Source organism: Drosophila obscura, unplaced genomic scaffold (genome assembly GCF_018151105.1).
Source record: "Drosophila obscura isolate BZ-5 IFL unplaced genomic scaffold, ASM1815110v1 contig_56, whole genome shotgun sequence".
NCBI classification, from domain to species: domain Eukaryota; kingdom Metazoa; phylum Arthropoda; class Insecta; order Diptera; family Drosophilidae; genus Drosophila; species Drosophila obscura.
The window spans coordinates 265,328-287,643 of record NW_024542846.1 but is presented as its reverse complement, the minus strand read 5'-3'; the positions used below and the strand labels follow the sequence as shown (position 1 = coordinate 287,643).

General features: G+C 39.9%; 1 protein-coding gene across 3 annotated transcripts in view; it reads right to left on the bottom strand.

Moving 5' to 3' along the window:
* The window catches only part of LOC111076208 (transcription-associated protein 1), an 83,005-nt gene extending 61,584 nt beyond the window's left edge, over positions 1–21,421 (bottom strand). For all 3 annotated transcript variants that reach the window (XM_022369896.2, XM_022369895.2, XM_022369894.2), the window contains exons 1-3: positions 21,085–21,421; positions 11,139–11,324; positions 2,584–2,781 (exon numbers count right to left, since the gene is read on the bottom strand). In XM_022369896.2, the coding sequence (XP_022225588.1) occupies positions 2,584–2,781; positions 11,139–11,324; positions 21,085–21,321 (621 nt within the window). In that variant the 5' untranslated portion in view covers positions 21,322–21,421. The remainder of the gene's footprint in view (positions 1–2,583; positions 2,782–11,138; positions 11,325–21,084) is intronic.
* Between the last annotated feature and the right edge of the window lie 895 nt (positions 21,422–22,316).

Here is a 22,316-nt window from a genome sequence, read left to right as displayed (position 1 = left end):
AATAGGTATACTCACAGGTCATTGCCTGGCTGCAGCACATGCAGTCAAACTAGGCATCACCAACAGTGACAAGTGCAGGAAATGTGATGAATCTGGGGCTATCGAAACCCTGGAACATCTAATCTGCCAATGCCCGGCCCTCTCAAGGGCAAGAAACATACATCTTGGCAGCCCGGTACTGGCATCGCTGGAAGATGCATCCAAGAGGACGCCAGCGAAACTCCTTGCCTTTGCAAAACTCTCCTCGATCCTCACGGATTTCAAAACCGCGTAAAAACACTCAGAAGGTCCATACGCACCAATCCGGACAACTAAGGGCCATATTGGCCTATGCGTGGCCCCGTGAGGGCCGTCCGGGACAACCTAACCTAACCTATGTGAAAAATAGAAGCACTACCTCTGAAAAAAACCATGAAAAAAAATACCAGATTTTAAAAATTCTTTAAAAAAAATAATAAAGTACTACACAAATTTTTAAATACCGAAATTTATCAGAAAATGTAATTTTGGTCCACAGCCGAAAGAAAATCAAAATCAATTTTGTCGAGTAGTGTTGTCATTGAAGAAAAACGTAAAAATCCGAAATTTAAAAATCATAGCGGAAATGCAGAGATTGCACAAAAACAAAGATTTTGGTGCAATCTATTATAACTATGTAATTTTTGTATTGAACAAAAAAATAATAATCATTGTTTACGGTCCCTTCTTTTTATAGCATTCTAATATTATATTTGTAAGAAACGAAATATTCTGTGAAGGAGCAGACGCTCCCCCACATTATTTTTTCACCATGAAGGATCTCTTATTATTATTTACTATTATTTTGTTATTATTATGTTTTATGTTCATTATTAGGTTAAGTGACGGCATTTGTTAGTAGTTAAGCAAGCTCATAGCATTAATCAAAATTAGTTTAAGTACTTGCTCGCTCGGGCATCACTGATAGCACTGATAAAAGCTCCAGAGTTGAGACATGAACCTCAACCACCAACATCAGCACATAGTGGAGACACGAACCACAACCACCAACATCTGTACAGAGAGCGGGAGAGCAGAGAGCGAAAGCTCAACCACCAGCACAACAAGGGTGGGTTTTTAAGATCGCAAGCACATGGAAAACGAAGAGATATTCCAGACCAGCGAGCTGAACGGACGTGCCAGTGGAAGCAGCCAAGAAGACAAAGAAGAAGACAGAAGCCCTGTAGCTTCCCTTAGGTGCCGCCCGGCGACTGCACAGGCACTCTGCAGAAGATCTCGACCGTTCTACCCCGCTTTCGCACGTTTCCCTTGGCCTTGGCATCCCCGAGACGAAATCTTCGTCCCATGGCCGCTCATGACTCGGAGTCCCGGCAAATTATAAATATGGCTGTAATTTCGACCCTGGCTTGACTGAGAGTTATACCAAAGACAATATAAGTATAAGATGCGTAACGCCATACGAAATTTCTGCACACGAATTTTGCATGCTGGCTCTAGAGCTGGCTCCAGGCTCTCTTGAAATTTTTTAGAGAGAGAGAGCGCTCTAGAGCCAGCCGCTCTCTTGTATGCATACAGCATACGAAGGCACACGAAGTTGGTTCTTTGCCGATGCGACAGCCGAGCCGAGTCGTCGCGACGACTGTGCACGCACATGCATACGTTTTTTACAGCGCTGTCGAAATATACCCTTCACTTTATTAGTGTAAGTTAATTTTGCAAGACGCTTACCACCCCAATATTAAAAAACTGTTATATTGTATATATCTCTCCAACGATAATTTATTTTAAGATGGTATATTCGATAATAATGATCGGATAACATATATAAAAATACATAATATATTTAATACATGAAATTCCATGAATCACATTGGAATAATTGCCATTAGGGTATTCAGGATGCGACGTATTCAACGCCGGTATATAATTTCGTTTCTCAACTCATAAAAAGGTTTCCGTCTGGAAAATCGTCCGCTTCGCACAAGTACGCACACATACGCACTTGCTGTTCTGTGTGTACTCACACATGTAAGCGGATTCTATTTTTAGATTCGTTCGCTCTCAAATTTGTGCGAGCGAGATGGCGCGAATTTCGTCGCTGGCCGAAAAATTGTCTTGCATATGGCAATTGAAATGTATGAGCGTTACGCATCTTATACTTATATTGTCTTTGGTTATACCCCAGCCTAGATCGCATCCTTACAATTCTAATAATAAATTCTAAAATAAATTGTGTTTAAATTAAACCATTTGGCCTTCCCCGTTGCGCATCATATTTTTATACAGGGTGCGCAAACTTTTAGTGCTCCATGTAAACATTGAATAACTTTGAAATTTGTAAACCGATTTGCATATATAAGGTATTTTTATTTAATTTGATCTTTTAGAATTTGTTCTGATTATTTTTTTTGAAAACAAAATCGATCAAGTGGCCGCCTTTATTGGATAAAGTAAAACATGCTTTGTTTTTTATGCGTTTTCCATCATTTTTTCAAGAATTAAAAAGGTCTGAACGGTTATATAAATTTTATATAGAGCACTAAAAGTTGACGAACCCTGTACTGTTTTTGTCAAACAAAGAATACTCAAGAACGCCATACTTACAATGTTCTGCTGAGAATTGGAGTCAAGCTGTTTTTCGACATGTATAGTTTTAACAGAATAGGCTTCGGGTAGGAGACTCTCCAAGTTTAGTTCTTTTAAGTCGCTTAACCAGATATCATTTGAGGTTTCAAAAATAGATGTTACATGGTTGGGTAGATTTGTATATATATCCTTGACGAATCCTAAAAAAAGTTGTATCTGGATAAAACGAAAATTATTAATTATAGATAAATTATATAAGATAAAATTCAGCAGCAAATGTAGATTATATTTTATTTTCAGTTATGTGTAATAGTGTAATAATACCAGTCTTACTGTGAAAGAGCTGGCGGTTCTTTTGTGACAAGATGTATAAAGAGACAGAATGATGGTTTAAATTTTTGTAGTAAATCAAGATAGGAAAACTCACCATTAACTGCTAAGCTATATTATTTTTTACCTCATATTATTAATTTTTGGTTGAAAGCCATTGTGCCTAGTGTCCCGACTTACATATACATATATGTTTTCGGAATTGTTTATAAACACTAAAACACGACTATAAATGTGTCGAAAAGAGTTAAAGTGTGCTGCACTACTATTTTAATGGACACAGCCATATGTATATGCATGTATACAGGGCGGATTGAACTACTCGACAAAATGTAACCTTTTTTTTCCTAAAGGAACCAAACCGACTTTTTCTGATAGATTTGAGGCTTACATTTTTTTTTTCTATGGCAGAACTTTTTTGTTGAACAATTTTTGACAACTGGTGTTTTTTTAAGCTTTTTTCAGAGGTAGCGCTTCTTTTTAGCGCAAACGGTAAAACGGACACAGGATATACGGAAATGGAATCAGCTGAAAGTAATTTCGACAAAAAATTTCAGCGGTGCCACAGAATTTCGAGCGGTTTCCTTTTTTTTTTAGCATTTTCCAAACAAACCAAATTCAAACTAAGGTTTTTAACGGTTGATAACTTAGTTATGCTTGACACTTTCCAAAATAAAATTACCCTAGGGACTTTGGATCATCGCTCTCCGTGCTCAACATTCTCACGCATCATCCGTTGCACCTCACTCACTCTCTGAAAGGCACAAGAGCTGCACACGCATTCTTGCTATCACTCTCTCTCTAGACTTCGCCTGCACTTCTAGACTTCTAAAACGCCTTAAGCTATTACGTATAGCAAACGGGGAAAGTTCGAAACAAATTTCTAACTAAAGAATATTCTCTTATGCAGTTTTCAATGTAAACTTCACATCGCCTTGCAAAGGAGATGTACAAAGCGTGCAACATACAAAAAATAAATCATAAGTACACAGATGTAAATCATGCCTGGTTGGCAAAAAGATCAATTTTCACAGAAAATAATGTGAATGAGCAGTTTTTGCCAGGCGAAATGGTGTGCAAATCAAACGATACAGAACGAAGCTGTAAATTATCTAACAAAGTTTTTGAACTCACTGGATTTGCCAGGCATGCCACACCACATTTTACAACTGAAAGTTTGATCATCGGTTAGTTTTCAGAGGTAGCACTTTTTATACCCGTACTCAAAAAAGAGTTAAGGGGTATATTAGATTTGTGGTAAAAGTGGATGTGTGTAATGCAGAGAAGGAAACGTTTCCGACCACATAAAGTATATATATTCTTGATCAGCATCAATAGCCGAGTCGATATAGCCATGTCTGCCTGTCCGTCTGTCTGTCTGTCCGTCTGTCCGTCTTGTTGAGCGCCTAGATGGTTGCGGGCCCAACTGCCAATTGGGAACAAAGCAAACGAAAAAGGGTTGTACATTTGGTACCTGATCGCGATCCCAATTCCCTATTGGCAGTTGGGCCCGCAACCATCAAAAAGTTATTTTTTGTTCATTTTTTAGGTTTGGTTAACGAATTTTAGCTCTAAAATCTCTCCATAGATTTTAATGAGCGATACCTTAAACGACGACAAATTAATGCACCTATACACAAAAAAAATAAAGGACACAGGATATAATTTTTTTTCGACTTTTCCTGAGTTTTTAAAGTCAAAATATCGTAAAAAATACCGCACAAAAATCATCATTTTGAAATTTCAATGCTTTATATTTCCCAGACGGTAAGCTGAAATCACAAAGTGTTTGGGCTTAACTTCTAGCTGTTTTAATTATCTTTTCAAAATAGCAAAGTTCTTTACAACCAGACGTAAGATACTAGATTTATGTGAAAAAAACACGCGCTACCTCTGAAAAAAGCTTTAAAAAAAATACCAGTTTTCAAAAATTCTTTAAAAAAAAGTTCTGCCATAGAAAAAAAACCATAATTCTTTAAAAAATTTTAAAGCCCCATATCTATCAGAAAAAGTCGGTTTGGATCCTTGAGGAAAAAAAAGTTCGATTTTGTCGAGTAGTGTTATCTTTTCAAAATAGCAAAGTTCTTTACAACCAGACGTAAGATACTAGATTTATGTGAAAAAAACACGCGCTACCTCTGAAAAAAGCTTTAAAAAAAATACCAGACTTCAAAAATTCGTAAAAAAAAGTTCTGCCATAGAAAAAAAACCATAATTCTATAAAAAAAATTAAAGTTCATAACTATCAGAAAAAGTCGATTTGGATCCTTGAGGAAAAAAAGTTCGATTTTGTCGAGTAGTGTTATTTGACATTCAATTGAAGCTTCAAAACGAAAACTTTCAGAGCAACAGTAATAGTTCAATACTGTGACAAATGAATCAGGGGTCGGCATATACTAAAAATTTTATGGAACTACTTAGCTGAGATGACTACTACTCGTCTAGCACAGGTAATTAAGGATACGTCCTCGTAAATTGTTTTATACATACTTTCACTATTTTAACCCTACTACCATGACGCCAATAGAAGTTTCTGTCAAGAGAGTTCGACATAAGTGCATATTAAACGATAAGGAACGTGCGAGTCGCTTCTGGGGACGCGAATCTACTTATACCCGTACTCAGTCAGTATATACATTTTTGAGCATATGATTTTTTAGAATTTTAGAATAGAAAAAAAAATTTTTAATTTGTTTGCTACATCTATCTATCTATCTTTAAAAATGTGCCTGCCACAGATTTTCGTCCTTTGTGGGGGCGGAAGGGGGCGGGGCGAAATTTTGAAATACACTTGTAGCTGTGAAACCGTCAACGACTTCAGACGTATTTTTGTATCGCTCCGTCGTGAAAATCAATTAATCGCGATTAATCATAAATTAATTCGCGAAAAAGCGCTCGGGGTAGGCATGGGTACTAGTGATCGTGCTGCCCATGAATACCATCCAATCGTGTAATAAAGATTAATAGAAATAATAGAAAAGAACAAATGTCAACGTATAAGAGCACCAGCTCGGTAAAGAGCACTAGCACTGTAACCAAAGCCAAAATGAGCCAAGCCCGGCAACAACAACAAGACGAGCGTCGGCTCTCGCAAGCAAAAAACAACGCGTACTTCTCTATACGCTAGCCAAAGGCAGCAGTACCAACAAAATCTGCATCACTGCAAGGGAACGAGGAGAGAGCACGCTCTCTCTCCCCTGAATTGCAAAGTGGGTCATGCAGTGCTCAGTGCCCATCCCCCCACTCCTACTGCCTAACCAACGATTTGCTAATATCGACAACTAGTACAATGACCTCGATCAAAACTGTGTCTTCGACTACAACAACGACAACAACAACCACTGCAATTGCTCAGCGCCCGATACTGTCGACCCACTGCGACAAGCCCCAACTCTCCCAACCAATAAGTTCGAAAAACGCTAACGGAGCGTTAATTCATACTGGGCTCGATTGCTATGTGCAAATCAAAAGAAAATTGAGCCCAAAAACTGCGAAGAACAACAATGCAGCTAAAATAACTAAAATAACCGAGAACACTGTGCCACATAAGGCATTAGAACACAATAGATTTGCGATACTAAGTGTTCCAAATGAAGATGAGATCGCCAAAGCACCCAAGGCCAACAAATTAAGACCGCCACCTATTTATGTTCGACAGGCAAATTGTGCTGAACTGGTCAAAAAAATAACTGATACAATTGGCGCAAACACATTCTATGTCACGTACATAAAAAGGGGCAATATAAATGAAACAAAAATACAAGTCAATGACGAACAAAACTATCGATCAGTTGCGAAATACCTCGAAAATGAAAAAATGAATTACTACACCTACCAACTTAAAAGTAGCAAAGGATTACAAGTGGTTATCAAAGGAATCGAACCAACAGTCCCAATCAATGAGATAATAGATGGACTTAACGATAAGGGCTTCGAAGTCAAAATGGCTATGAACATAATAAATAGAAATAAAATTCCCCAGCCAATGTTCAAAGTAGAACTGACACCTGAAAGTATGCATATAAGTAAAAATTAAGTTCACCCAATATACAAGCTTCAATATCTACTACACCGTAGGATCACCGTTGAGGAACCACACAAACGAAATGGACCGGTCCAATGCACAAATTGCCAGGAATATGGACACACGAAAACCTATTGCACTCTACGGGCAGTCTGCGTTGCCTGTGGTGATGTTTATCTCACTGAGGCCTGCCCCGTAAATAAGGAGGACCCATCTGCCAAAAAATGTAGCAACTGTGGGGGAAACCATACTGCCAACTATAGAGGTTGTCCTGTCTATAAAGAATTGAAAAATCGCCTAAACCAACAAATAACTGCAGCTCGACACCCGGTCGTCCGACAAAACTTAACATATATACCATCAACTACGACTCCAGGAGTTTCTTTTGCTCAGGCGTTAAGTTACAACAACGGGTCGTACGGCTCAGTCTCTAAGCCGACACTTCAACCAACCACAGCTGGAATAATGCAGAATCAGGCATCAAATCAGATCCCAGAATTCTCTGCCCAACATACCCCTGCTAATCCATCCCAATTGCCTAGTGGAATTGAATCAATGCTGGTAACTATAACAAACACAATGGTAGCAATACAACAAACGATGCGGGAGCTTATGCTCCCTCCCTCCTCCTGGAGATCCTAATCAAACAGAAATCTGTTTAAATGTCCTGTCTAAATATATGTTTCTGGAATGCAAAGGGCATTTCGCAGCAAAAATGCGAGCTCTTACAGTTCCTCGCTCAACACGACATTGACGCCATGCTCATATCAGAGACTCACCTAACAAATAAAAACTATTTTCACCTCGATGGCTATAACTTCTATGCAACAAATCATCCCGATCATCCTGATCAAGAATCGCATTAGGCATTATCCATTGCCTTCATTTGCTACACCTTATCTACAGGCAACAGCAATTCATATTGAAATTCAGAGCGGCTACCTAAACCTAGCCGCAGTATACTGCCCACCACGCTTCTGCATTTCCGAAACAGAATTTGTAACATTCTTCGACCTACTAGGTGACCGATTTATAGCAGCTGGTGACTACAATGCCAAGCACACCCATTGGGGATCTAGACTTACCAACCCGAAAGGAAGACAACTATATAACGCTATAATAACCCCACGAAACAAGCTAGACTTTATCTCTCCGGGCAAGCCCACACATTGGCCCACGGATCCAAACAAGCAACCCGACTTGATTGATTTTGCAGTTACACGAAGGGTGCTGCAAGCTCAGATTAATGTAGATCACTTAACAGATCTATCATCGGATCACTCGCCCATTCTACTTTACATTTACGACCATCCACAGCTTTCGGAACGCCCACACTTTCTAACTTCTAGCAAAACAGATTGCCTCAAATACAGGAAGTACATTAGCTCTCATAATGATAGCTGCCCAAACATTAATTGTAAAGATGACATTGATAGGTCAGACGAAGCAATCCTCAATGTCACTGGCGGCAAAACACTCAACACCAATATTAGCATCTAATAAACTTTCCAACAGCAGTCGTATTTCTAGGCAAAGAAGGCTTCGCCGAGAGTGGCAAGCACACAGATCACCTGCCTCGAAAGAGAGGCTAAAAATAGCCAACCACCTACTACGCAGAGCCCTAGAAGATGAAAAAAACCGAGCTCAAATATCCTATATGGAGCAACTCTCCCCAACTAGCACACGATTCCCACTGTGCAAAGCTAAATCAGGCGTATGCCCACCAATCGAGAGTGAATCACCTTTGCGTACACAAACAGGAGAGTGGGCTCGCAGCAACAAAGAGGAGGCAAATACATTTGCCGTCCATCTAGAAAACGTCTTCAAACCACACCCAGCAACAAATAGCTTTGTGCTCCCACCAACCAACAATCCCGAAGCTACTCCCAATGGTCATTAAAGACCAACTCTCAAAGCAAAAGAAAGCTCCAGGCCACGATTTAATCTCCCCTAAAATGATCTTAGAATTACCGAACTGTGCAGTATATTTTCTTACTGTGATATTCAACAGAATGATGAAATGGGGCTATTATCCTCAGGTATGGAGGAAATCAGTCATCACAATGATCCATAAAGCCGGAAAAGACAAGTCCAAGCCATCATCACATAGACCTATCAGCCCACTGCCTTGCCTATCAAAGCTATTTGAAAAGCTGCTCCTGAATCATATCAAACAACACCTACTCATGAACGGTGACATCCCGATGCACCAATTTGGATGTCGCGAAAAACATGGAACCATTGAACAAGTAAGCCGCATAACCTCTGAGATACGAAATGCATTTTTCTGGATGTCGTCCAGGCTTTCGACCGCGTTTGGTTAGATGTCATAATGCACAAAATCAATATATTGCTTCCACAAAATATCCATGGAATATTGGAGTCATACCCACAGCAATGAAGTTTCGCAATACGATGCAAAGATTTCCTCTGTGAATATCATCTAATTGAAGCTGGTGTACCGCAAGGCAGCGTGCTTGGACCGACACTGTATATCATATTCACAGCAGATCTACCGACAAACAGCCGAACAACAACTTCGACATTTGCTGATGATACTGCCATATTAAGTCGCTCCAAGTGCCCAAGAAGGGCCACGGATCACTTATCATCTCATCTCGTGGCCTTAGAAAAATGGCTAGCAGACTGGCGGATACATGTAAATGAGCAAAAGTGCAAGCATGTCACCTTCACGTTAAACAGACAAACTTGCCCTCCATTATGTCTGAACAATATCAACATTCCACAAACCACCGAAGTAACATACCTTGGTGTTCATATGGATAGAAGGCTTACTTGGCGTAAGCACATCGAAGCGAAGAGAAATCTACTTAAATTTAAAGCTAGTAATCTACATTGGCTAATAAACACCCGTTCACCACTAAAACTGGAGTACAAAGTACTTTTGTACATTGTTCTCAAACCCATCTGGACATACGGCTCCGAGCTATGGGGAAATGCTTGCGTTAGTAATTTAGAAATAATCCAGAGAGCTCAATCGAAGATACTAAGAACTATCACTGGGGCACCATGGTATATACGGAATGAAAATATCCATAAAGACTTAAATGTAGGATCAGTTAAAGATGAAATTGCCAAAGTGAAAGCAAAGTACCAGGCCAAGCTTCAAGCCCATCCTAATTGAATTGCGCAGTCTTTAACTTGGCACACTAGCCATACACGACTCCGGCGAAGAGACCTTCCTACCCAGCAATAATACTTAGCTAGGGACGTACTCTAAGTAATTAAGTCTAATTAATTAAATAAATATATTAGGCTAAGATTTGTATACTTGTCGTAAGTCTCTAATAGGGAAGATTCGATAAATAAAATCCCGTAATAATAAAAAAAATAAAGCAAACGAGAAGGAACATGTGAGTCGCTTCTGGGGACGCGACTCTACTTATACCCGTACTCAGTCAGTAGTATATACATTTTTGAGCTTATGATTTTTTAGAATTTAAAAATTAAAAAAAAAATGTACATTTTACATTTTTTTGCACATCTGTTATCTACATCTACATCTACAATGTATATTCCACATCTAACAAGTAGATTGTACATGTACCATTTATATTCTACATCTCCTCCGCTAGGGGTTGCTCGCGCACTGAACGCGGCAGAGTGTGCGAGCGAGAAAGAGAATCAGTAGCGTCAGCAGCGCTGGAGAAGGAGAGGGAACCAACAGAAAATTAATTTCTTCATTCTGGCTATAATTATGATCCGATCTAGTTCAGATTCGGCAATCTGGTAGATATGGGCATTCTCTACGATACTGCGTTTTTAGTTTTATCGTATCTTTAAAAATGTGACTGCCACAGATTTTCGTTCTTTGTGTGGGCGGAAGGGGGCGGGGCGAAATTTTGAAATACACTTGTAGCAGTGGGATATCACATGAGTCTGGAAACCAAATTTGGTTTCTCTGGCTCTTATAGTCTCGGAGATCTAGGCTCTCAACAAGACGGACAGACAGACAGACAGACGGACAGACAGACATGGCTATATCGACTCGGCTATTGATGCTGATCAAGAATATATATACTTTATGGGGTCGGAAACGTTTCCTTCTCTGCGTTACACACATCCACTTTTACCACAAATCTAATATACCCCTTAACTCTTTTTTGAGTACGGGTATAAAAAAAAAATCAGTGTACAAAGATTCTGTGTGTTTCTTCGACTTACAATTAAAAAATATCTAGTTTCCATATTTACTTACTTCTGGGTTAAAAGATGGACGAAAGTGTTTATGCAGCTCAATTATTATTCGAAGACTTACGAGGACATTTTCTTCATTATCAGTTTTTAATATTTTAAGCATCATTGTTATAATTGATTTTACATGTTGTCTTAAATTTTCTGTTATGGGCAGTCGATGAATCATCTCCAAAATAAGTTTACGGATCTAAAATTAAATTTAAAAAATCACATAAATTATAAATAATAGTCATTATTACATTCATTAGTCATGTGAAGGAGCAGACGCTCCTCCGCCACATTATTTTTTTCGCCATGAATGGATGTCTTACTATTATTTACTATTATTTTTTTAAAATTATTTGTTTTATGTTCATATTAGGTTAAGTGACTGCATTTGTTAGTAAGTAAGTAAGCTCATAGCATTAATCAAACAAGATAGATTTTGACGGCGAGCAAGGAAAGGGTGAGCAAGTCTCACCGTCGTGAGGAGGAGGGCTGCAGAGCGGTGCGGTTAGGCAGGAGAAGTGGAAGAAAAGGATATTAATTAATACCAGCGCGTCTTCATCCGTCGATCTCCACCGGTTTACACGCCCTCCCTTGATCCGTAGTTTTCCAGAGGGGCCCCTCGGCGACTGCCCAGGCATCCTCTGGCGATCGATGCCCGTACTCCTTCCCCCGCACACCAGTACCTTCCCCGAGGTGCCGTCCGGCGACTGCCCAGGTATCTTCGGGGGGTCTCTGCACCTACTCACCTTCCCCCTTAACCTGTAGTTTCCCAAAGGGGTCGCCCGGCGATTGCCCAGGCCTTCTCTGTCGATCCATACTGTTTCCCAACCCCCCCGCAGGCCAGTAGCTTTCCTTAGGTGCCGCCCGGCGACTGCCAGGGAATCTGGGGAAGATCTCTGCCGTTCCACCCGCCCACTCGCCTCCTTGTGATTTCTCAGAGGTGCCACAGGCGAGGATCGTTACATAAATTCCAACCCCTTCGCATGTGTTCCTTGGCTTGCTAACCACGAGGCGAAATCTCCGTCCCATTGCCACTCAGGACTCGGAGTCCAGGCAACTTATAAATATTGCTGTAATTTCGACCCTGGCTTGACTGAGAGTTGTACCCCAGCCTAGATCGCTTCCTTAAAGTCATTACAAGAAATAAAAGCTAGATTTGGCTGCCAAAGTGCTAGAAAAAGTTACCAGAACTTACCAAATGTAAATATGTGGGCAGTTTATATACCTGGGTGGCTACACTACCCGACACGATTTTTCCTGAAGAACTCGGACTTCCTCAAGTACGACTTTTTCTAATAGATTTGAGGGTTTAAAATTGTTTGATATAAAATTTTTTTTTCTTCAGCAGAACTTTTTTTTAAAGATTTAAAAAAAACTGTTATTTTTTATACCCGTACTCAAAAAGAGTAAAGGGTATATTAGATTTGTGGCAAAAGTGGATGTGTGTAACGCAGAGAAGGAAACGTTTCCGACCACATAAATTATATATATTCTTAATCAGCATCAATAGTGTAAGATACCTTATTTCAGGCTGGGATATGCATCAGCCTGTCCAGGGTTCCTCTACAAGACATTTGTAGATTTGATGGAACTTAAGGTTCGGGGCTGGCCTTGAATGACCGAAAGAGTAGTAGGCAAGGTGGGAAATTGGATGGCTCAAGAACTTCTGTCTTTTGAGTTTGTTTTGTTGATTATTTAATTCTTTTATTGGCTTGGCTGGTTTGTTTACAATTTGAACCAGCTTGTCTTGCTACTTGTGCTGCGGGCTGGTGGACTGCCTAGTACAGCCTCTTGGGTTCGGGCTGATGTACTGCCTAGTGCAGTGTCTTGTGTTCGGGCTGATGGACTACCTTGTGCAGTGTCTTGCATTCGGGCTGATGGACTGCCTAGTGCAGTGTCTTGGGTTCGGGCTGATGGACTGCCTACTTCGTCGGCCAAATCGCAGCTGGCGATCGCACCTGAGACCGTGATTTCCATGGTCTGTCCTTGACCAGGAAATAATTAATTATTGCTAACTTATGACTATTGGGTGACAATAATTGTGGGGTGTGGTAAGTGGGTCGAAGCTTGGTGCTTCGTTGACAATTGGTTAGAGGGTCAGTAGTGTTGAGGAAGTGTTTTGCTGCATCGCAGCAGGTGCGGGCTGCTGTTGGGGGTTGGGTTTAGAATTGGTTTATGCTAACTCTGCATCGCAGAAGGTGATAACACAATTTGGGTCGGTAAGTCGATAATTTTATGCTGACGTGAATGGTTACGAAATAACGCACAGAAGTGGGTGGCCGAGAATTTAGTGCTGTCTTCGCTGATTGCGAAATAATGCAACAGGTGGGTTCTTTTAAATAGGTGTGTGGACAAGAATGGGTAGAATTGTTGATCGAGAGTTTTTAATTTTAGTATTGGTGTGCGTTGCTTAAGACTATTTTATTAGGAAGTGCTGACTACTTGTGGAAAACCGTGGCTAGAGCCATGGTTCGTGGGCTATGTGTATATCAGTTTGATTATTGTCTCCGAACAGCGTGGATGCGCTGACACTCCGCTGTTTGTGACGAGCCATGACGCGCGACGCGTGTTACCGAACCGATCGCGAGCATGCAGGAAAGATAGGTGTTAGACTAAAATTCGAGGAAAATTAGTGCTAAACAAAACTCAAAGAGCTAAACATGCAAAGATAGCTAAGAAATATAACTAATTACGGGAAAGGTATGTTTGTATTAGTGATTTAAGAAAAGGAAGGGAATTAGTGGTAGATATTATATGGTAGAGGGAATTGAAGTCCGAGCATAGGACCCTAAATGGTTCGTGCAATAATTCGATCTACAAAGCGGAAGGAACAAAGGAATGAAGTTTCTAGTAGATCTAATAGGGATCGTAAAGTTTATGCGGCTCAACAAGTCAGGGCTATCTACGTCACCCTTGATCAGGTTGTGCATAAAAATCACACCAAGCATTTTTCTACGACTAACTAAGGTTGGAAGGTTTATTAAAATCAATCTACGAGGATAAGATGGCAGTCTCACACCTGCATCCCAGTTAAGGCCACGCAGAGCAAAAAGTAAAAAGTTTTTCTAGACTGATTCTATACGGTCCTGGTGTACTTTGTACTGGGGGCACCATACACAAGAGCCGTACCTTAAAATCGGACGAACAAGCGAGATGTAGAGAGTCTTCGTTATATAGGGGTCGTCGAATTCCTTTGACCACCTCTTTATAAACCCAAGCACACCCATGGCCTTATTTACCATGGTAAAAATGTGTTCAGAAAACTTTAACTTTGGGTCTAATTTAACACAAAGATCATCAACCAAGTTAATTCTCTCAAGAGAACCACCGCAGAGGCTATAAGGAGCCAAAATGGGGCTGGAGCGATGAAATGTCATTACTTTGCATTTCGAGGCATTTAGGTGTAACATATTTGCACAGCACCATGATTGAAAGTTATTGAGATCGGATTGCAAGCGAGAGTGAAATGAAATGTCCTTATAGTGGACACAAACTTTAACATCATCCGCATACATGAGTACTCGAGAGTTTGTTAATTCTGAAGGCAGATCATTAATAAAGAGTGTGAATAGTAGAGGGCCTAGATGGCTGCCCTGTGGTACTCCATAAGTAACCTTAACAGGTGAAGAGAAGGAGTTTTTGAAGAGGACTCTTTGAGACCTAGAACGAAGGTAGCTAGAAATCCATCTCAAAAGATTAGGCGGAAACCCTAAAAGGTCAAGTTTTTGTGCTAAAAGGGAATGGTTTACAGAATCGAATGCTTTACTAAAATCAGTGCAAATGACATCCGTCTGCAAGTTACCTTGAAAGCCTTTAATGATAAAAGAGGTAAACTCTAATAAATTTGTGGTTGTTGATCGTCGCCTTATAAGTCCGTGCTGAGATGGAGATATAAGTGATTTGCAGAGAAGTTGCAAATGCGGAGCTAACATTTTTTCGAACATTTTAGGAATATCGGATAACTTAGATATACCTCTATAATTATTTGCATCCGACTTGCTACCTTTCTTATGGAGCGAAATAATAAAAGATTCCTTCCAGATGGGGGGGAAGCATGAAGAGTTAATGGATAGGGTGAATAGTATAAACAGGGGTCCACACAGAGCGTCGGCACAGTACCTGAGTACACAGCCGGGAACTCCGTCAGGACCTGGTGAAAACACCGGCTTAACTAGTCGAAGATCGTGACTCTGCTTCAGCTTTCATTTAACAAGTGGCTGAAGATGCCATTTGACCATACGGCTGACCAAAGTAGCTTTCATAAGAATAGGTTGTTTGGAAAAATTTGGTATAAAGATCGGCAATTGCCTGATCATTGTTTGCTGACATATTGAATGACAGCGAGGATGGATGTGCGGACGTTCTACGCTTACAATTTACGAAGCTGTAAAACTGTTTAGGGTCCAATGAAAATCGTATCCTGCATCGAGATAGGTAATTTGTATAGCATTGAGCGTTAAGAACGGAGAAATTTGACCGAGCTATTACATAGCGAGAAAGAGAATTTCCGTCTTCTTGAAATATTTTATAAAGTCTTGATTTTAAGTGTTTTAGACTGGATAACTCTTCGGTAAACCAAGGAGGCTTCCCAGATCTAATCAGACAAGAAAGGGGGACACTAGAATCAAAAAATGTGTCAAGGGCATTGTAAACGAGAAGGAACGTGCGAGTCGCTTCTGGTGACGCGACTCTACTTATACCCGTACTCAGCCAGTATATAAATTTTTGATTTTGATTTGATTTTTTAGAATTTTAGAATTAAAAAATAAGTTCTACATTTTTTTTGCTAGATCTGTTATCTACAATGTAATTTTACATCTCCTCCGCTAGAGGGCGTACGCGCACTGAACGCGGCAGAGTGTGCTAGCGAGAAAGAGAATGAGTAGCGGGTGTCTCTCCGAAGGAGGCGGGAGAAGCAACTTAAAATTAATTTCTTTATTCTGGCTATAATTATGATCCGATCTGATTCAGATTCGGCAATCTTTCATTCTCTACGATACTGCGTTTTTAGTTTTATCGTATATTTAAAATTGTGCCTGCCACAGATTTTCGTCTTTTGCGGGGGCGGAAGAGGCGGGGCGAAATTTTGAAATACACTTGTAGCAGTGTGATATCACATGAGTCTGGAAACCTAATTTGGTTTCTCTAGCTCTTATAGTCTCTGAGAAGGACAGACGGACGGACGGACGGACGGACAGACAGGCATGGCTATATCGACTCGGCTATTGATGCTGATCAGTAATATATATACTTTATGCGGTCGGAAACGTTTCCTTCTCTGCGTTGCACCCCTTAACTCTTTTTTGAGTACGGGTATAAAAATGTTTGTGCCTTTCAAACCGTCAGTGCACACGTACAGAGCGGCCCAATCAAAATCCCTAATGAGGTTACTAAGCTTCGTAAACTCGGCTTTACGAATGCAGCGGACACGTTTAGATAGCCTACCCATTCGATCCAATACAGTAGGGCCAATATCGACTGACACTTCGAATGTAGGATGGTAGGAGTCTTCAGGTATAGTGAGCGGAAGGGCTCGGGTTAACAACGCTATGGTCGGATCCAAGACAAAGCACAGATCAAGCAATCGACCCAAGGAATTTTTCACATGGTTGACTTGAGACAGGGATAGGTCTAGCAAGCCGTCGATAAAGTCATGGGCACATGGGCACAAGGCTATTAGACTCGTTTACCGAAGACCAAACAGTACCTGGCAAATTGAAATCACCAAGAACTATCATATGGTCTTTATCTGATAGCGAGGAAGAAACAGTTTTTAAAGCGGACAGGTGATGCTCGTATATTAAGATATCCGAGGAAGGTGGAATATACGAGCAAGTAATGAAAATGGAAAAGCCTGGGAGAGTCAGTTTTACGCACAGGAATTCCAGGTCTTGTTGAACCTGGACCATGAAATGTTCCGACGTGAAGTTTGAGTCCACTGCAATGAGAACCCCACCTCCACGTCGAGACGAACGGTCAATTCTAAAAATTGTGTACCGACTTGCCAAAACTTCGGAACTAAGAAAGTCCGGCTTTAACCAAGTATCGGTAAACACAATAACATGGGACGAAAATGCGAGACTCAAGAAAAAGAGTGCTGAACTTGCGTAGTAAGCGTAGTAAGTAAGGCCTCTAGCATTCTGGTAGGTAACTAAAAGAGAGGAAGTTAGGTTTTTGGATGGGTAGAAGTTGAGGTGGAAGATGAGGGTAAAGATGGAGCACTGGTCTGACTACTAGGAAGAGTTATGGGGGGCCTATTCTTTTTCTTAGCCTTAAACTCTTTGACGACCAAAATACTCCGTCCAAAACTTGGCGGAACAAATGGTGTCAAATTAAGTCGGGGTAGAAGCTTATCTTAAAGGAAGATATCTCCCTGGCGTAAGAAAAGTTAAGCTTTTCCACCTTTAAGCCAACGGCTTTTATTTTGCTTTGTATAAATGCGGTTACATCATTGGATGTGAGGTCAGGGGCTAGCCGCGAGACAAAAAGTTGTCGCTTTGGTGGGATTCCAACCAGTGGTTTTGGCACCACAGGCCTAGTACCTGTGATGCCAGTATCCGGTGGTCCTGGATATCTATTAGCTGGTGGGAGCGAAACTGATGGGATAATTAAGGAGTTGGGTGCGGACTCGACAGACACGGAAGCTACAGACATGTCTACCTGCATACTCTCCGAAGTGACGCATTCGGCTCCCGAATCTGCATCACCAGCAGCGATCGTTGCCCTTGGAGTAGCAAACGTAATCAACTGCTGCACTAAGGGAGTGGTCGGAGCAAGTTTTTCAGATGCCGGCGGACATGAGGCAAGTCCCGTGGAGTAGACTTCTTGCGCCTCGGAGACTCAGCCAGCAGCTGTAAACTGCTGAACTGACTGTCCATGGCCAAGAGCCGATCATATTGCTGTTTAAAGCCTACGATCAGCTCTTTGAAGCCACTCCGCGTCTGCCTCATGAACGAACGCATGTCGTTTTCCACAGCACAGCATTCCTCACAACTATAAAGCAGGCCGTTATTTTGGGAAATGGCATCTCCTACACGGCCCGAGATCCCTACACATTTTTCGTGCACTACGCTTTCGCAAAGCCAGCAGGGGATATTGGGCTGGTCATGGGTGATCTGCTTCTTGCAGGTTTTTTTGGCACAGACGACAGAAAATTCAATATTTGTCTTTTATTTTTTTTTACTTCGGGAAAAAAAGTTCAAAATAAATAGCAATCAGACCACTGTGCAGAGCAAATGCTTAGAGCAATGCTTAAAGCGAAATCAGTAAAAGATGAGAGAGGAGAGTGGTTGCAGCAACAGCTCATAAGTGAGTGCGTTACTGCACAAAAAGTTACTAGAGCGAGAGCAAAAGAACAGTTATTGAGAGTTAGGTGATAGAGAGTGATAGACGGCAATAACTACGACAAAGAGCGGCTAAATGTGATGAGAGGGCGTACTTACGAAAAGCAACAACACAAACACACGACTAGCCGACGCACAAAAATAATTAAATAAGTTGTGTTTTTACACAATTATCAGGCATGCACCCGCGGTAAAAGTATGATTTTAATGTAAGTTAGTTATAGATAAAAAACACCGGAGCGCCATCTCAAAAGATTAGGCGGAAACCCTAAAAGTAAAGTTTTTGTGCTAGAAGATAATGGTTTATAGAATCGAATGCTTATTTGCGTAAGACTTTCTACCTTTCATATGGAGAGGAATAACAAAAAATTCCTTCCAGATCGGGGAGAAGCATAAAGAATTAATGGACAGGGTGAATAATTTAAGCAGGGGCCCATACAGAGCGTCGGACAGTACCTGAGAGCACAGACCGGAACTCCGTCAGGACCTGTTGAATACAGGTCGAAGATCATGAAGTAAAGTCATTTTACCGCTTGTAACGTTGCTACCTCTAAAAATAGCATTACAAAAATACCAGATTTTAAAAAATCTTAAAAAAAAAGTTATTTTATAGAAAAAACGAGAAGGAACGTGTGAGTCGCGACTCTACTTTTATACCCGTAGTCAGTCAGTATATAAATTTGTGAGCTATTAATTTATGTAGAATTTTTAAATATTTTAAATTTTTTTGCTACATCTGTTACACTACTCGACACGAGTTTTCCCCAAGGAAAAAAACGAACTTTTTCTTAAAGATTTAGGGCTTAGAAATGGTTTGATTATATTGTTTTTTCTATGACAGAACTTTATTTTGAAGAATTTTAGAATTCTGGTATTTTTTTTAACTTTTTTCATTGGTAGCGCTTTTTTCACATAACTCTACTATCTTACGTCTGGTTGTAAAGAACTTTTCTATTGCTAGATAAAACAGCTAGAAGTTAAGCCCAAACACTTTGTGATTTCAGCTTACCGTCTGGGAAATATAAAGCATTGAAACGCAAAATTTTGGTATTGAAATGCGGTATTTTTTACGAAATTTTATCTTTAAGAAACTATTCTCACAAGTGCAGGTCCACACAAATTAGACATTTGTCGCTTCTACCTATTCATATTTCAATAAAAATTAAAGTAGAAATACCTGATATATAGAATTTCATTCACTAACCCATAAAACAATTAGTAATTTTTAGTCTTTTCAGTACATTTTAAATATGTACACATTTTTTATTTGGGTTATGTTGCTACAAGTTTTTAAACGTATGAAGCGCTACCATTGAAAAAAAAAAACTTAAAAAAAAAACTAAAAACTTTAAAACATCTTTTTAAAAAATATATGCCTTAGAAAAAAAACCATAGTTCTTTAAAAAAATTTAAAGTCCCATATCTATCAGAAAAAGTCGGTTTGGATCCTTGAGGAAAAAAAGTTGGATTTTGTCGAGTAGTGTTATCGACATCCACATCTACAATGTCAATTACACATCTGAAATGTAGATTATATACATACACTATGTAGATTTTACATCTTCTCCACAAAGGTCTCGCATTGCACAGACCAGAGTGTGTGCAAGAGAGAAAGACTAAGTAGCGTCTGCTGCGCCGGAGGAGGTGGGGGAAGCAACTGAAAACTAATTTCTTCATTCTGGCTCTAATAATGATCTAGTCTGATTCAGATTCGGAAATCTGGTAGATATGGTCATTTCCTACGGTACTGAGTTTTCGTATCTTTTAAATTGTGGCTGAAACTGATTTTCGTCCTTTGTGGGGGCGGAAGGGGGCGAGGTGAAATTTTGCAATAAACTTTAGCAGACTGCGATCATCATCGCAAAAGCTAATTGAACGGGAAACTGAACTTTCTTGAATTGGAATTGTAGATCTGTTGGAATAATCGGAATGATCCGTTGCTTGAATCAGTTTTTTGACGGACAGCCGCGTACCGTTTCACAATTTCGGATGATTCGTATTCCGCAACATGATTATATTCGATCCCAGCTTCAGTATTAAATTATGCGGCAGAGTTCCTAGTTCCCAGCTTCGAACCTTTTACACTATTTTTCATGGTTTTTTGTCCTTGCTTATGGAGTCATGTCTATTCTAAATTTGTCGCAAACTATTCGAGAACAATTTTCAAGAGATGTTCAAGCGAACCTGTTATATTACAGGAGTCTGGGTACAAAATTTAATTGCTCTAGCTCTGATAGTCTCTGAGATCTAGGGGCTGTATTGCCATAAAGCGGCAAAGTAGAAAGAATCCTTAGGATCCAATAATAAGAACAAATTGCAATAAAATCATATATAGGGGTATACAAATCTTTTATCACCCCAGTTGCCTTCAAACATTCATTTTTCTGAATGCCACATCTTGCTCTTATTAAGTTTGATGACCAGTCATAGCACCCCATATATGTATGTAGGTATGTATGTACATATTAAATTATGAAGACTTTGTTGCACTTTCTTATCCTTTGGTGACAGAAAGTATAAATTATGTAGTTACATTAGTTGTGCTCTATTATATTACATACGGTGCCATTATTTAAAACCCAATGGACGCTTATTAGTTTATAACTTATAACTCACATGTTGCATTGTGTTTTCTTGAATAAACTGTGGTTCGCCTTCTTGCAGTATACGCATAAATATTTTTAGTGATGTTTCCAAAAACGATGGGTAGGATGAGCTTTGAATTATCATTTCAAAGTGTTCGCTAAGTTCTTGTGTGGCTTTTAACTTGATTTCTTCTTTTGCAGAGGGATCATTAAGTATATTTAAATAATTTCGGAAAGTATTTACCGGAATACTTTCACTGAGAGACATTTTTATATTTGTATGGGCTTGATAGCCTATTGTTTTCTAAGATAAGCCGGTGTAAACAATATTTAATATTTTAATATTAACCATTTGAAACGCAAATTATGCCAGGGATGAAAAGTCACAACAACAACACAATTTTACTTTCTTAATATTTAGAAATATTGAAACGGAACATTTTTCTATCGTTAAGAATCGTACTCAGATTAGCTACATTAGCTTATGTCGACAAAGAGTGCTATATATTTTTCTCGGTGCCCAGGGTGACCAAAGTGGAGAAACATGCATGCTCTACGGTTACACTGTTTTGTGTTTTTTTAAACATAGTACTCAGATCCGAAAAAACACCTGGCGAACAGAATCAGGGTTAGTATTCGTATGAAACCGATACGAAATTTGTTCGGGCAAAAACTATTTTATGGGCTTTGTACGGAAGGCAGTACTCAAAAATTTTAATTTTCATGAATATAAAACAAATATTGTTTTCAAAACATTTTGTCTTCTGCTGCTGCTGATAGTCAGACACAACACCTTGCCAATAAAATATTGGGGAGCCCAGAATTTGCCTGAAGAAGAGCGACCACAGCCGAAGAAGTGAATTTTATTAACTTTAAATAAAACCAAGCACCTGTCCGTGCAGTGAAACCGTACGGAATGCAGCGCACACATCTGGTCACACCACTGGCCGCTGGAAGAATATTAGACATATTTTTTCTAGCAAACAGTTTTTGGATCTGAGTATTAGGCTTAATAACCATATGACATTAGACTTTGCTAACTGACTAGAAAAATAAAGATGCTGTTCAGGTGAGCTGGGAGCAGTGCTGCTGCAAAAATTTATCAAAAATTTAACTTTGCGGATACAATTTTGCTGGCTTGGTGTCTGTGTTCTACTGGAAGACATCATTGTATATCAAGTAGTGTCTCAGTTGTTCTACTAAAAGCCATTAGACGCAGCAAAATTGGCTAACTCTAATAGCCTTTTCCCACACAGCACATCT